Raw genomic sequence first — 16,614 nt, forward strand, 5'->3', positions numbered from 1 at the left:
CTGCACACCAGCCTTCGGTTAGGAGCAGAGTAGTTTAATACGCTATTGTAGTACCGTTGCCAAAATTGTGGAGCTTACTATGTGGAAGATCGTAGAAGATGTACTAAGATGCATGCTTTTGGGGTTCACTGTGTCTGAGATGGAGAGAGCTGGAATTGCAGAGAGGGTGATATGCAGTTATACACAGAAACCAACAAACTCGGGCCTTTTAAATTATTTCAATCAAATGATTGAACTGAGAGCCCCTATCCCATGTAGGTCTGTGTTTTCTTGTTTATGTTAAGTTACTGGTTTCTGAAGCATGTGTTTTTTGGTTCCATATGAAGCACTGCTTGGAAGAGAGCGAGAGAAAGGTGTAGGCCTGGCTCCATCTAAAGCATGCATAGCGGGAAAACTACAGTATAACTTCTGCATCAAAGTCAAGGGTAAAATTCATCACACGATGGGCCTGAGTGGCTGTGGAGTGGCGCCAGGTGGATGCCCTGCTGTTGAGCACCTCGCCCCCTCTTTCCCTCACCATTGCTCTTGGTTTAGTCCTCTTTCCATCCTCCTCTGGGGAAGGTCAAGACTCTCTATCTCCCTCTCTTATCTCTTGTATGCTCAGATATACAGCAACTTGAAAGCTGAGCCCCTGCCGGCTGTGGGCCTTTTCTACAATAAATAAATACTGCCCTTGTGCAGTAAAGCTCCATGAGAGTCTCAGGGCTCAGGAATGCAACCATTTATCATGTAGATACCAGACTTATTTTCCTTGGTCCCATCGATGTCAATGTGTGTGTACCGGTAGGTTCCTTTCCCAACATCTGTGATGGCAGATAATATTGAGAGCTGATCTGAGTCTTGAATAGCTTTATCACCCGAGTGTTGAATCTTCTTCCGACCCCCTTTTTGTGTGTGTGTGTGTGTGTGTGTGTGTGTGTGTGTGTGTGTGTGTGTGTGTGTGTGTGTGTGTGTGTGTGTGTGTGTGTGTGTGTGTGTGTGTGTGTGTGTGTGTGTGTGTGTGTGTGTGTGCACATAAAACACTTGCTTTGGTTTGAGTTTCTGCCAAACTCACAAATTTTCTTCCTCATACAAATGTTTTGTTTCCTCTCAATGTCTGTTTTCCTCCTCCCTCCCTGCCGACGTGCCAGCCATGGACTTTGTGAGCCAGGAGCGAGGCGAGATGACCATGCTCTACGACCTTTACTTTGCCTTCATGCAGACAAACCGCTTCCGGGAAGCCCGCAAAATCATTGAGGTACTCACTCACCCACTCAGTTGTTTTATCCTTCCCTATAAACACATGTACTATCACTTTCAGTTCAGTCAATATTATGTGTGCATATTATAGCTTGTTATTCCCGCTGCCCATCCCCAACCTCGTTCCAAAATGACCTGGTACCGGGCAAAGACCCTCAATTGCGAAAACATTTTAAACACATACAACAGTCATTTGACACACCACTAGAAAGATTTGATTCTTAACTTTAGTCCAGAAATTTAGCTTAATGGGAGACAATTCCAACCCAAAACAAAATAAGAAGCATTCAACAACAAGAGGCATGTATTTCTTAACTGTGCACCAACCTTGCACATCAATAGTAATCTTTTTCACTTAATTTGATCTACGTAAACTATATATCATACATGTCATATCTGATTCCAACAGTCCAGACTATGTCACTCTGCGACAAAAACTCTAAATGTGAACTAGTGGTTAATAACTATCAAGAATAAACTTCCCTTTTTCCAGTAACAACAAAAGACTCTGTTATTTTTGTCATCCGAGTTGTGTTTGATCGCTTAAATCCACCGTAATCTGATTATCTAGTGTTGAGTAGCTAAAAGACGTTTAGTAGCTAAGAAAGGTTTTCAGAATAAATACGTAAATTGCCTTCAATAAGAACACATGTTTTCCTTCAACGTCTGGTGGCCTTATGTTGCAATTTGGATTGTTTGTCTTGATGAACTCTTTGCCCTGACCTTTCAATTGAGGGGTCGAATGTCAAAATTGTATAATGGCTTCCAAAGATATCCAAGTGTTTGTGTCTCATGGATTTATATAGTCAATTTTGCATTGGTTTGCATTAGGTTGGAATTATGTTTTTATTTGGAGGGTTTACCTAAACCTACCTCCACTTAAACCTCTCTATCTCGGCTATAATTCACTTTATTGACATCAAATATTGACCCAGGTGCGCATAAGATGTTGGACATTTCCTACAGTACGAGGTGCTATGGCCCCATAGTACTGTAGGGCTACCCACTGATAATGCACTCGGTGGTGTCACTCTAAAACAGGAGATTAATTTCTAGCGGAAATAAAATCTTCGACTTATGCTGTGTCCTACCTTTCGGGGATGTTATTTTCAGAAATAGGCCTAGTGATGAAGATGTTAAATCATGCTATAAATCCCATGGGTTAAAAGATATGAATGAAGTGAGATTGAGGCAGATGGAGAGTTATAGAGGGAGAGGTAGTGTGGACCACTCTAAGAACCGGGGGGGGGCTGTTAAAGACCAGATAGATGGATTTGGAGGGAGAGAAATGGCAATTTTTGGAGTACTTGTAGCAGCTTGGATTTTGAGATTGTCTCATTACAGCTCCAACCGTGTCGTGGTGTGCTTGGACCGAAGGCTTTAGAGTTATCCTTTACACTGCTGACCCTGTAGCATTACAGATGGACTGCAGTATACATGTTGTCAATAGATATAGGCCTGACAAAACCATGATGCACTGTATTTACTTCTAAAACTCTCTGTGATCGTTATTTAGAGTTAGACATGGCAGAGTTGTGTTCCGGGGGGTAGGGATACTAAGGATACATAATTCAATCATATCAAATCAACGTCATGTGTAAACGTTTTTTTACGTTTAAACGTGGTATATAGAGGTCCATTTTAATGGATGTGCGTATTGTAGTTCAACTTGTGTTCGCAGACACATCCACATAAATACTTTTTCTTTGTCAAGTAGCAGAGCAGAGTGGTGTCTCTTTAGGCTATGTTTGGTATAATTGGTGCCTGATGAATCACAGCTAATTAAATGTAATGATAGAGAAAGGTGGGCAATTTTACACTAAATGGTCATAGTCAGCTTGGGGATTATCAGGGGTGTGTGTGTGTGTGTGTGCAGAGGTTAGGTAGTATTGCTAAAAAGTGGTGTGTCATTAGGTGTTTTGGTGTCAGTCGGGGGGGGGGGGGGGGGGGGGGGGGGGCATGGGTGATACGTGTGAGTGGAACAAGTGGGAAAGGGATTAGGAGAACATGAGGATGTGACCTGGAGAGGGGGGGGATGGCTCGTTAACACAGGTAAGGGTTTGGCTCCCTTTTGTCACACTCCGTTTTATGGCATTTGCAGATCAGATAAAGATAAGTGTCTCTCAAGGCCACAAAGAGTAATGCAAATATTTACGTGTATATGTTTTTATGTCTGGATTGTCGGTGTAATCTGACCTCATATTGCTGTTGAAAGGGAAAGAGATGGTTTGTTACTTTTTTTTTAAACTTGTTATAGCTTTGCTGGCTCGTATGTATGACATCCCCCCCCGTTGGTATGGATACATGTTAAAGACTGTGTAGTCCTAATTCTTGTGGATTTTGTTTCTGCTCAGACAGTTTAGATTATCCTTGAGGGGTTTAGAATCCTAAAAACGTGTGTGGGCCTCCGAGTGCATTATATGTACGTGTGTGATTGTGTGTGTGCTCAGAGCTGCCAGGTTTTCTTCGAGCTCAGCATATTTAAGCAAAGGGAATCGTGGAGAGGAAGAAGCACACCAGGGCCTCCAGACGATTAGAGAGACGGACAGGGCCAGCCAACACACTTTAATGTGTCCCCTTAGCTGGCGGAACATAATGCCACTAGCTGGCCAGAGGGCAGGAGGGATGGGGAGGAGGGTGGGACAGTCGGCTGGAAAAGGAGGCTGGAAAAGGAGAGCAGCCAGATTACAGCGGGCTATGCACACACTCAATCCCAATCTGGTTCAGATTGCACCGGCTAGGACTTTGCCATTGCTGTGCACAGTAATGCAGGGGCCATGACGTCAGCATCTCGGCTTGTATTTAGCGTTCACGTACTAACACACAAACCCCTTCAGATTATTGTCGGCCCACCATTCTCAGCCCACTCAGTGTACTCAAGCCTTTGAATACCAAAACCGAGTGTTCTCATTTGTATATATATATGAGAGATTAAGCCTCTGTCTTGTAATTGAAGGTGCCCTTCATTTTTGTTTGGTGGAAAATAGATACGAGTGACCTGAGTAATTTGGATACAGGAATGCTGTTTGCAATGCTAAGTCTGATGCTCTTCTGTACTCCAGACCCCTGGGTTGAGGGCCAAGGCCGGGCGGATCCAGTGGTATGCAGAGAAATGCATTGCAGGAAACCAGGTCAGTTCCTACACAAGCCCCCCCGTTAAAACCAATACGTAGAAGATACCACAGTGATCCATATAAAACAATGGACTAACGGGAGCACACTGATGTTACTTTGTTCAGATGGAGTCTTTGGAACAGATGGTGGAGATGACAGCAAAGCTGTTTGAGTGCGACAGGGATGAGATGTACAGCTATATACTCCGGAGCTGTAGTAAGTCACAAGCACTAACATGACAAGTTATGCACTTCACTTAATATGCTCTATATACCGGTACATCAGAATGCTTCATGGGATTTTTTTTTTATTGGCAATACCCTGCCATTTTGAGGAAAATATACAGAGTTGTAGTAGTGGAAAATCAACCTAAATATAGCATGACCTCAGTAAAGGAAACTAAGTTGCACCACTTTTCGAATGTGAGATGCTGTGGGAGCTTCAAACACGTCTCCCCATAACGACGCACAACTTCATGTTGAATTACAGAACAATGACCATTTCTATCGATATCCTAATGCTCTTATGCTCTCAGAGTGACGGGGCCATTGCGCTGCCCGAGCCATATAGACTTGGTGTGTGTGTGCGTGTGTGTTACACACAGAGTGTTTGGATCAGCAGAGATAAGTTAATGGTCTCAGTACATTGCGTAAGGATGAGATGTGGTCTGATTGCACTAGTGATGACTGGAGCAGATTACAGGTGATTGGAGTGTTATAGCTGATTGTCAGACACACAGACACACACACACACACACACACACGTTACTGGTGTGTATCCTAAATTACAGTGTAGTTGAGGGTCAAACTGTTGAACAGATTAGTTGTTTGATTGCTCTCTCAGTATGGGGTGCATTGTCAGGGGTGTGTGTGTACCTACATGCAGCACACTATGACATCACAGTGGAATGGACTGAATGTTGAACAAATGTTAAAGCTTGGGATCTGAGGATCTTTAATTATTGACGATCCGTTTTAGACTCCTCAACAACAAATCAGCAGTTGCGTAGTTTCTAACTTGCAATCTAACCCTTTATAATATAATTTAGACCAGGGGTCGGCAAGTAAGTTTGGCCTCGGGACAGATCCCGTCAGGACTTTTTCTATTAGGTGGGGGGCCAGAACATTATCAAAGGCTAGTTCAAGGAATTGATTAATTAAAATGAATCTGTTATTTGCGACGCCTGTCAGCTGGCTTAGTCATATCATATGCCTACCACACACTAGATGACTCTAAAAATACGTAAATATAAACAAGACTATGCCCTAATCACGTAAATGTCATGCCTGATCACGTTATAAACTGCAAACATGATAGTGATTATTGAAGTATAAAATAATAAATAAGTTCATTCATAATGTAGCCTGTTGGTCTTTACATGACTTTATTTGCTGATCTTATCCCCTCATAAGTTATAAATCTTACTCCTCACCCTAAATGTGAAGATAAAGTGAAAAAGTTGTGTAGTGGTCAGCCTGGTTCTCCAGCGGAGTCTACCAGGTAAAAGTGTCTGTTGAAAGTGTCTCATTGTATGCAAAGGCCACGTGTAAAGCCGCTCCTCTTTCCATGTCTATGCTGGAGAGAGAGCAGTAGTGCGCACCTAAAAGTAGCAGGATTTTTGAAAAAAATATTAAGTTTACTGTATCCAGCCAGATAAGCTACCAGATACCAATATTCAATATAAAATATAAAAACTGAAATCATATAACTTCAGAATAATCTGGCGGGCCAGATATTATGTCTGACGGGCAAGTTATGACCCACGGGCTGCCAGTTGCCAAACCCTGACTTCGACCTTTAACAATCCGGTCTCAATGTTTGTGTGTCGACTTACCAACTGCAAGGGATGTTCAAATCAACTGAAATGTTGTTTCATTATGTTTGTTTTTTAGAGTCGACCAACGACTGGAAGAAAGCAGAGTCTGTTTGGACCAAGATGCAGGAGGAAAACGTGGTCCCCAGGGAGAGGACCCTGCGCCTGCTGGCAGACATCCTGAAGAGCAACGGACAGGAGGTGCCCTTCGAGGTGCCCAAGGTAAAAGTTGGACTGAAATGATTAATTCTGCAGGTTAAAGAGAACGCCAGTGCATTCTGCACTCCCCATTCTCCTTAGCTCATTCTGAATGCTCTAGACAATCACTAATGGAAATATTATTTAGTTCACTTTAGATCGTCACGCTTGCTCATCTGTCAAGAAAAATGACACAGACCCAATTTCATCAAGTCTTTAATTGGATGCGTCTTTCAATCGCTGGAACACCAGCCCATAAACAATAATAAATAAATATCAGTGAGCTGTTTCAGCCGACTCAGTCCGTGTTCCTACCATGTTGAACCAATAAGGTTGGGCCTCTAACCTGATCTGCCATCAGTCAGAGCGTCTGAGAGGCTTATAGCAGGCTGATTGCTCTGTGATGTTGTGTGTGCTGGCAGCATGGCTATGAGGTCATGGCCTTGCACTCATAGGTCATTTAATTCATTAGAAAACCTGACATTCAAGCGCTTTATTTGGACTCTTAAGTTATGGGCCCACCTTGCTTCTGATGTATACATTCTACTAAAAGGCGTGCTAAACATATAGTTATGGTTTGGTCAATGTTTTTTTCCATAATAATATATTTTTTTATCCATAATAAAACCAACACTGGTATTCTAGTGTTGGTCTTCCCTGGCCATTGTCCTTGTTCTGGTGCGTGCGTGTCTGTTGTGCGTGTGTGCGTGCATGCGCCTGCATGCGCCTACATGCGTAACTAATGGTCGTCAGGGTGACGAGACAGGAAGTGATTGCTGCTGCCTCCGGCTGTTAAACGAATGACCCTTGGACACACACACACACACACACACACACATCACACACATCACACACGTTATAAAGAAACGTATACTCTCACATCTGTGCCCTGGGGTTCCAGCCCTAATTTGTCCCTTGCCAGCACAGCTTAACCCCTCCCATCGTCCACACGGGTGACTTGACACCGCCCGCCTCCAACATGACCACACAGATACAGCACTGGGAGGCTCTTGTTAGGGTAGGGAACTTCTGGTTTGACATAATGTTTCTTTACAGACCTGGTTTGAGCAGGACGCCGCCATCAAGACGCCCCCGCCCGCCACCGCGGCCCCCCTAGTCCCCACCGGTTCAGATGTCGGAGTCCGTCTTCTGGGGCTGTGCAAAAAGGGCAGGGTCAAAGGTCAGCTGCTTGGGTGTCCTGGGTCTTTTAGGTTGGACGAAGCGTAAACGTCAGAGTAAGGGTTAGAATGAATGTACAACTTTGAATTGTTCATTTTGGAGGCAAATATGTGTGACCATAGTGTTCATGATGTACTGTACGTGGCTTTAGCAGATATATGACCTGATATGCATGCTTTTGTAGGCACGATCTCAAATATATTGTCTGCCTGGGTTCTCCGCAGAGGCAATGGACATGCTGGTGGCGGCCGGGCCGGACGTGGCCCTGGGGGCCGTTGTGTACGACCACATCATACGGGCCCTGTTGGCCACCGGGGCCCTGGAAGACGCCATGACTGTCAAAGACATGTAAGATATCACCTGAGGTCTCCCACCTATTAATCAGGGTCTCAACACATGTAAGATGTCACCTGAGTTGTCCAACCTATTGCTGGACTCAACACATTTATGATGTCAACTTAGATGTCCAACCTATTGCTGGACAGGTTTTTCAAGTACATGGTGTGGAAATGAACGATGGGTGCTTTAGCTATATATTTTTATTAAAAACAACCGTGTGTGTGTGTGTGTGTGTGTGTGTGTGTGTGTGTGTGTGTGTGTGTGTGTGTGTGTGTGTGTGTGTGTGTGTGTGTGTGTGTGTGTGTGTGTGTGTGTGTGTGTGTGTGTGTGTGTGTGTTGACACGCCCTCCTGCTAGATATGAATAGTGGCTCTTGCGTATCTCTAGCGGAGAACACACACTTTGTTAGTTTGGAAGAGGCAGTTGAAACCTCAGTCCTGCAAAGAGGAGTTGAAGGAAGGATGTGCGGTGGTTTGGGGTCTCTCTGGGCCAAGTGGCAAGCAAGACATTAAAAGACCACAGCTTAGTCCGAGAGCTGATGTCCACGCGGTTGTCCTCTATTCCACTTTCCCTCACTCTGCTCCTTTATCTGCCAGTAGAAAAAATACACTTAAAAAAAGGGATGTGCATGATAGGCTATCAAACCATGCTGGGATGTCTCTGTGCACAATGCAGATTAGTGGTTCATCAACAGGAAAGTTAACCGGTGAATGCAAAGATAAGGGAGGATTCACTAGAGACAACGGAGCTGTGTTTGTCTTCGGGGGTAATCCGTACAGAGTTGAGCAGTGGGTGTTTGCCCTGAGATTAAGGGATTGGAGAGTGATGATGAAAAAGGGAGAGGGCGGAGGGGGGGTAAGAGAGGGCTGAGATTGATGATTACACATTCATTGGCTCAAGTCGTTCACCCCTAAAGCTGTTCACTGCTCCGGGCTGAACTAGGAGAGGGAGAGATGTGCAAGAGTGCCATCACCTCAACCCCACCCCTCTCTCTAAATGGTTAAGGATCATTTAACCCCTGCCTTCCGTCAATCCCCTGCTCTCCGGCATTGGCCCTCCTTGACCCTGATCCAAGAATAATCTCCATGGCAGCCCTGTAACCATGGCTACAGGCCCATGTTTGGCCCGCGGCCGCTCTGTGATAAGGATTGGCAGCCCTGATGCTCAATTGGGCGTTGGATTAATCTTTCTGCAGGGCTGTAATCAAAACAGAGAGCCTGATTGAGGTTTAAGTGGCGGGGAAATGAATAAGGAGAGGGCTTAGAAGGACGGCAGATATCCAGATGAGAGGCGGGAGAGACGGGGATGGAGAGCGAGACAGAGTGAGAGACAAAATGTAGTGTTTGGTCATTTGGTTGAGGATGCATCAATGTCCACAAAATATAACAAGTCAACCTTGATGTGCTTGGAGTGAACCCAGACACACACGAACAGACATGCAAACGCATGCACATGCACACACACAGTGCCGTATGGGTGACAGGGTAGGAGGACCTCTCACTGTGGGAGCTTCAGACTGGCTGTCCCAGTTTGGTTGTAATTGAGGATGTAACGGTTCTGAAACAGACCGAATCTGCGATGCATACGTCCACTGTTTAATTACATTTATAAAGTTTATTTTATAGTGTTCTTGGTATTCAATTCCGGTTTGAAAAAAACAAATGTTATTCCCCCCTTTTCCCCATGCCAAGCTATCATGCTACAGTTCATCAATCGGATTTGTTGTAATGAATCATGTGTGTGTTTCTCAGGGCCGTTTCTCGTTCCCCTGGCTTTCAACTGAGTGATCTGGCTACCAACCTGCTGATCATCACCTACAGCAGGAGAGGCCAGGCGACAGGTCTCTAACGCACCCACTCACTCACTCCCTCACGATAATCCTGAATGTGTCAGATGGGAGCTGGAGGTGAAGTCTGTGTTCTGTTGGTTCCAGAGGCCCGTGAGACTCTGAACGCCATGCTGCAGGCAGACCTCGTGCCCTCCCAGCTCTGCGTCACCCGATTGGTCCAGGAGCTGGGTAACCAAGGGGACGTGGCCGCCATCCAGGAGGTGGAGGCGCTGGTGAAGGGCCTGGGCTTGGCCCCTCAGCTGTCCAGCATGGTGTTTGTCAACAACACGGCCCTGGCACACATCAAGAAGTAAGGCTGATGAGAGCGGGATAGAGGCTCATCCTCCAGACGCCCAGGAGGAAGGACTTCTGTCCTTGGTTGATTGAGCTCCTTCCCATCCAGCACTGAGTCTGGTCCTCAGTCCCACCCTAGAGCAGTGGTTAAAAGTTTATTTTTGCCCAGGCTCATTGGTAAAAATAAGTAATGCATTACGAAGTGCACATTTGAGCTTATTCCCCCACAAAAATACCTTCAGTTTACCTCCCATCTTCCGGCGGCCCCCTGCAGTAGTTCTGGCCCCTGTTGGGAAACCCGGCCCTATCATAACAACCACGGTACCGGCAGTCAAGAGGTAGAAGAGGACGGGAAATTACATTTTCAGAAAAAAAATGTAATGACTTTTCATGCACTTTGGAAAAAATATATTTTCCTGTACTGTTTATAAAACTGAAATTTGGCTTGATTTTTCATTCCCATGTTGACATTGGGAGCGCAGCGCAGACAAGTCTGCGCTGTGATCAGGGCTAAGATTTTAGTTTTCTAGAGCTAGTTGTATTCCTATTTATGCATGCCCAGTATATTTCTGTCTGTACACTATGCTTTCAGCATGCCTGTGGCCTGCGTTGACTCCGCCGCAGGTCAGAGAACCTCCGTTCCCCAGTGAGGGAGAGCCAGGGTGACACCTTCATACATTAAGGGCTCCCACACAGGCTACAAATGGCCAACACTCACTTAATAGGATTATTTATGGATTCCCCTTAATGTAGTAAAACACACACCCCTCCCCCAGCATGCATACACACACCACCCCTGTCTACGAGAGCATCCCCCCCCCCCCCGCCGCTGTGCCCACCACCGCTGGCCGAACAAGAAGAACAAAATATGAAACACACAGCACATAAAACTTTCATCGCCATGCTTGCTGCATTAGCAGCCCCCCTCCCCCCTTTCACCGGCCTCGTCGCCAGGCCGACATGGAGGGACAGCAGGAAGTAAGTGAGAGAATCCACACAGCCAAAACCGTACGCGGGCTCACGCCCGATTTGCCGTGGCGGCAGAGCCTGTCAGTTTGAACCTTGACCCTCGGAAGCCGGGCGCTGAGCGGCTGTGACACGTGCACGCCCGCCGTGCATGACTCGAGCTGACTGGTTAAGAGCCGGAGCGGAAGAGCCACGCTGGGGCCGCTGCAGCGCTGCCTTCAGAGGGGCCCCCGCTGAATAATTCAGACGGCCCAGTCGCCCCCCCCCCCTCGTCCCAGCCCGCACCCGCCACCTTATACACACACACACACTCAAGCCTTCTGTTAAATATTCATAAGCATGGGTGGGGGAGAGCGCAGGGAAGTGTTATTAGCAGGGCATGCTTGCCAGATTGCGTTGTTTAAATTGCGTGGAAATTTGGCACCCGGGCCCCGTTTTGCTCTGTAGGGGCGGAAAACAAGTGTCTGTGTGTGTGTTGCATCGCCGGGCAAGTGCATTGGCCTGTATTCACAATCTTTGTCTTCATTTGTCTCTCTTCTCGCCCCTCTCTCCTAACCCCCTCCCTACTCCCCCTCTCTTCTCACTCTCTCTCCCCTCACCTCTCTCTCTCCTAACCCCTCTTTCTCCTCACCCCCCTCTCTCCTCACCCCTCTCTCCTCCCTCTCTTCTCACCCCTCTCTCTCTCTTCTCACCCCTCTCTCTACTCGTCCCTCCCTCCTCACCTTCTCTCCTAACCCCCCTCTCTCCTCACTTCTCTCTCCTCACCCCCCTCTATCTCCTCACCCCTCTCTCTCCTCACTCCCCTCTCTCCTCACTTCTCTCTCCTTACCCCCCTCTCTCCTCGTCCCTCTCTCCTTCTCCTCTCTCCTCACTAGTGGGGACCTGGCCACTGCCATAGAGCTGTTGGACGGCATGTACACCAGTCCAGAGTCCACACAGCCCAGCATGGCCTTCGTATTCAGGAAGATGTATGAGCAGAACAACGAGGAAGCCATTGACAAGTGTAAGAGACACCCCCTACCCTCTGGGACCTGACCTCCCCCCCTACCCTCTTGGACCTGAACCCCCCCCTACCCTCTGGGACCTGAACCCACCCCTACCCTCTGGGACCTGAACCCAACCCTACCCTCTAGGATGTGAACCACAGTGGCTCTTTTGGCCTCCTTGTGTTGCCGTACATGTTCACCACGTCAACAGATTGTGCTCCGCGCTGTGCCTCGCCTTGCATTGGACAAAGCACTTAACAAAGGGTGGCTTGATTTGTAAAATGTATCAGAGTGAGAGCCCAGGCATGAGATGTGTGTGTGTGTGTGTGTGTGTGTGTCCCTCACTCACAGTGGCTGCCATGTCAGAGCGGCTGGCCAACCACTTTGCATGCTACCGGCCGGCCACAGACCTCTTCTTCCAGCTGCTGGACATGGACAAACTGGAAGACGCCAAGGCCATGTTGATGGTGAGTAGTGTTCTGTTCTCATAATACACGCTTTGATTGTAGTGCATTGTGTGTGTACTTTGGCAATGGTATGTTTCATTGAAAGCTGCTGGGGCCTGTTGGCCGTCTTTCAGCACTTTGACTGCAGCTCATAAGTGACCGCCGGCTCCTGGCCCTGCGGCCCTGTGGGTCGTACCATCTCACAGCGGTTTGTGGGGACTGATATGGAGTAGGTGAGATAATGTCGGTTTGCAGACCAGAAGATACTTTGGAGTCCCACGGAGAGAGTGAGACGCAGGGATCTCCCTGCAACCTTTTATGCCATTTCTATAGTAATGCTTCTCTTTGACGTCTTCAGTCGTTCTCCTCCTCCATCATTTAGCTGAGAGCCGTGACTGCCGTATGCTAATCTGCGAGGCATACATCCGCCTCCTGCCCCCTCTCTATGGATCCCTAGCAGAGTCTACTGGCTGGTCACAGCTCCTCCCGTAGCGCAGAGTGTGATGATCAGTTGTGGTTATTCAACAGGTTTCATCACCACTTCATATCTCCTCATCCCCTTTTACGCATTTTCACATTTCAATTATTAGCTGGGGTTTGCTTGTGGCTTTGGGGAGGAAGTTGTTTTTGACGGTAGCAGATAGGAAATGCTTTCTGGATGGCTAAGAAGGACTGGCTGCAAAGCACCACATTGATGAGATGCTAGAGTACAAAGTTTCATTCAAAAAGAAAACCATAAAATGTGTTAACTGTGTCCCAGTGGAGGCCTGAAAATCAGCAGGCAGACCGCTTCTCTGCTACCAAACAAGATCAGTCGGGGGCTTTTAATTTAGCTCCCCCTCCCTCGGGGGTCCTGCCACTTTGGGGTCAATGGAGACTCGCAGCCCAAAACCACCCGTCATAAGTGAAGCAAAACCTCTAACTAGCCAAGCAGACCAGAAGTGTGTGTGTGTGTGTGTGTGTGTGTGTGTGTGTGTGTGTGGGGCTAAAAGGGAGCCGTGTGGGGGGTCTAGTCATTAGGAACGGTACCAGAGGAGATGCAGTGAGGTGCGTGTGTACTTTGACTTTGCAAGAGGGATGGTGTCATTTGGGGAGGAAGTCCCCAGTTGTCCTGAGCTTTTAGGCAGCAGCCTGTGTGTGTTCGGGGGAGGCTGCAGCCTCTGGTTGGGTCTGGTCCCAGCTCTAGTGAGGACATCTGATGGGGAGGAGAGTGGCATAGTGTTAGTCTAATTGCCTGATTGTACGAAAGCCATTCTGCCGCCTGGCGCCTTGTGACTTAGAGCAGTGCAGGGGAACTGTGTGTGTTAAAAGCCCAGCACGCTTCCTACTTTTTATTCAGAGGGAGGTGGAAGAGCAGCCTAACACATGTTAGTTCACGAATGGCTAGTAATCTGACCTCATGATGCTCTCTCTCTCCTGCTCCCTCCTTTTCCTCTACCTTTATCTCTTCCTTACTTTTTTTCCATCTTTTTAAGACCGTCATTGGCATGAAGACGTACATGTACTTTTTAATTGTCTTTCTCCCGTTATTGTGGTCATTCAGAAAAAAAACCTCTACTGTTTGAACGGTGATAGAATGAATGACTTGTTGTGTATATAGTAGTATATGGCATACTATATGTGTCTTTTGTGATTTAATGATCTATGTGCGATATGGGAAAAAATTAAGATCCCGGTACATTTTCTCCATTTCACGATATACGATATATATCTCGATATTTTGAAATCTCCTTTAAAGGACCCCATGAAATAGCACTTTTGCCCTTTACTGTTTTCACTACAATCCCTGCAGACTATATACCATTCTTGGTTAACTTCCCAGGTGGTTTCCATCACAACATTTTATATTTTCATTTTAGTGATTAATCGCAATTGAGTTGAAATAAGAAAAGAAAATATTCATACAAAGCACAAACTGCAAAAACAATCTTCCAAATTACAATAAAGGGCCAATGAGATAGAGAGAAAAAAAAAAAAATACACAAATAACTAGGGGTGTGAATCTTTGGCTTCAGACGATTCGATTAACGATTCAGTAGTTGGCGATTCGATTCAAGGACAATTTTTTTTTTTTGGAACGATTCGATTCTGTAAACCACGATTCGATTCAGTAACTTTGAACCAAAATTCTATATCCGTGAAATAAACATGCAATAATGTGACACCCTGTCATGGGTAGATGTGTTGGAGCGTCTTGAACTAGGTGGAAAATCACTCAGGAGCCGCCGAGAAGTTTGGAAAAAGATGGGATCTTTTATTTTCCCAATTTAAGGCCCCCATAAGGCAATAAAAATAAAACGAAAATCAACAAAAAGAAAAATACTTTTCACTAAACAAACTGAATGGGCTTGAGAGTCACAAAAACATCAATTCGAACTTAAGCATACTGGACCTTTATATTATTGCTAGATTTTGGCGTAGCCAAAATATACAAAAACTGCAATAAACATAATTACAAAAACTCGGGGTCACTTCCGGTTTACCCGGAAGTTATGACGTTAATTTAAACCCCGTTGACGCGGCACACATTCCCTACCAGAGCCCGTCTACGAAGACCCTGGGCACTACCTATACGACCCATTGTACCGATTTTGGTTGTAGTTCCATGAGACATCCACTGGGGGTGATCGCGGGCGAGTCCAGATTGAATGGGAGTCTACGGGGCTAGACGGCTAATTATGCCTCTTTCACCTGCTTGTCGTTGAACTATCGCAAATTTTATTGTAGATTCCGCAAGTTCAATATAGATTATGGTTCAAAAGTCAAATGAGTGAGTACTTATGTCCTTTCGATTTCTTACAGTTTGGGCCGTTGTTGGCCATACACGCTAGCATTCTGCTAATGAATGCTGATTGGTCAGGGACGGACTTGCGACTGATTACGACCAGAGACCCCTCTTGACGGCATCTGAAGCTGAAGAGCAATCAGAAACGTGTTAACTCAATTTTTGCGTACTGTATTTATAATTTCCTGCAGGCCCTTTTATTTTTTAGATAGTATGTATGGTGAAAGCACATGGGCATAAATGGAATTTCTTCCATTTCTTGTGTTCAATGTTCAATGTGTTATATACACGGTAGGTACGGTATGACCACCTTAAATAATACAGTCAATATCCCGCTCAATATCATTTAATCTGTCAGTCTATTTTTCGAAAATAAAGATAGTTTAAAAAAGAAATGCCTCGTAAATGTGCAATGATAAACTGCACTTACAGTGGAAACGGATTGTCCGTCTTTTCGTTTCCCAAGGACAGAAAAAGGTAACGTTCTTGCTTGCTCCTGTATGAATGGTCCTAGGCTACCTGAGGCTTCACCTGGTAAGGAAAGTTGCGCTGGAGCCCGGGTAATATCGCACATGGCTTATTCAAGTTGCGCGCTAGACATTCTCTAAAGTGTCGAGACTCAAGCACTTAACTTACCTTAACCGATTGTTCCATACAAATGGTTAGTTAACGATTTAACAACTTCAACATCTGCTATTACAGTCGTTATCGCAGGGGAAAAGGACAGAGGAAGAAGACTTGTCCGTTGTCACAGCATCAAGGTCCGACTGTAGAGATCAAGAAAGGAAGAGGCATGAGGAGAACAACAGAACACTGCTCTCTAGCAGATTGTTTACTGATGTAAACTAAATTGATGCAGTCTTAAAATTATGATTCTAATCCAGGTTTCTATTTTAGGAGAAAGAAATGGCTCATAATCGTTACTAAAAAAAAAAGCTTTATCATCGGCACTAGTGAGGATTAGAAAAAACACTCTCTGTAAGTAACATACATATGTAAAACATTCGCGCATTTCTTTTTTTTACATTAGCTCACTAAAACTCTGTAACTAGGGTATTAAGCAAAAAAAAGCCTTACCTCCAACAGCTGGTGTTATCGTTGCGGGAAAAAGGAAGTGCTTTAGAAACTGCCGTAAAGCAGTACCTCTGACAGTATGACAATGTGTGACGTCATCGCATGTTTTTAACGCCTTTTTAGAACAGATACGTGACCTTAAAAAATGCAATATTCAGCTGAGTTTATTATCTTAGCCCCACCTTTTGATAGCAACTTTCAAATTACTTGACAAAAAATTACATCGTGAGAAAAGTGGATTCTGAGGATAAAACCCCGTTGGCTCCCATTCATTCTGGACTCGCCTACGAGCGCCCCGCGTGGTCAGAGATTATTACTGCAACCAGTCCAGAAAACCGGAACTAACCCGCGAGT

At 45.7% G+C, this 16,614-nt stretch overlaps 1 protein-coding gene across 1 annotated transcript in view; it reads left to right on the forward strand.

Annotated features, from left to right (window-relative positions):
• Positions 1-16,614, forward strand: part of lrpprc (leucine-rich pentatricopeptide repeat containing) — a 64,359-nt gene that overhangs the window by 39,025 nt on the left and 8,720 nt on the right. Inside the window, exons 25-34 of the mRNA XM_060072410.1 lie at positions 1,131-1,237; positions 4,302-4,370; positions 4,479-4,569; positions 6,246-6,388; positions 7,421-7,544; positions 7,768-7,891; positions 9,633-9,721; positions 9,815-10,019; positions 11,845-11,972; positions 12,307-12,422. Of these exons, the coding sequence (XP_059928393.1) occupies positions 1,131-1,237; positions 4,302-4,370; positions 4,479-4,569; positions 6,246-6,388; positions 7,421-7,544; positions 7,768-7,891; positions 9,633-9,721; positions 9,815-10,019; positions 11,845-11,972; positions 12,307-12,422 (1,196 nt within the window). The remainder of the gene's footprint in view (positions 1-1,130; positions 1,238-4,301; positions 4,371-4,478; positions 4,570-6,245; positions 6,389-7,420; positions 7,545-7,767; positions 7,892-9,632; positions 9,722-9,814; positions 10,020-11,844; positions 11,973-12,306; positions 12,423-16,614) is intronic.

The sequence above is a fragment of the Gadus macrocephalus genome, chromosome 15 (genome assembly GCF_031168955.1).
Source record: "Gadus macrocephalus chromosome 15, ASM3116895v1".
Taxonomy (NCBI): domain Eukaryota; kingdom Metazoa; phylum Chordata; class Actinopteri; order Gadiformes; family Gadidae; genus Gadus; species Gadus macrocephalus.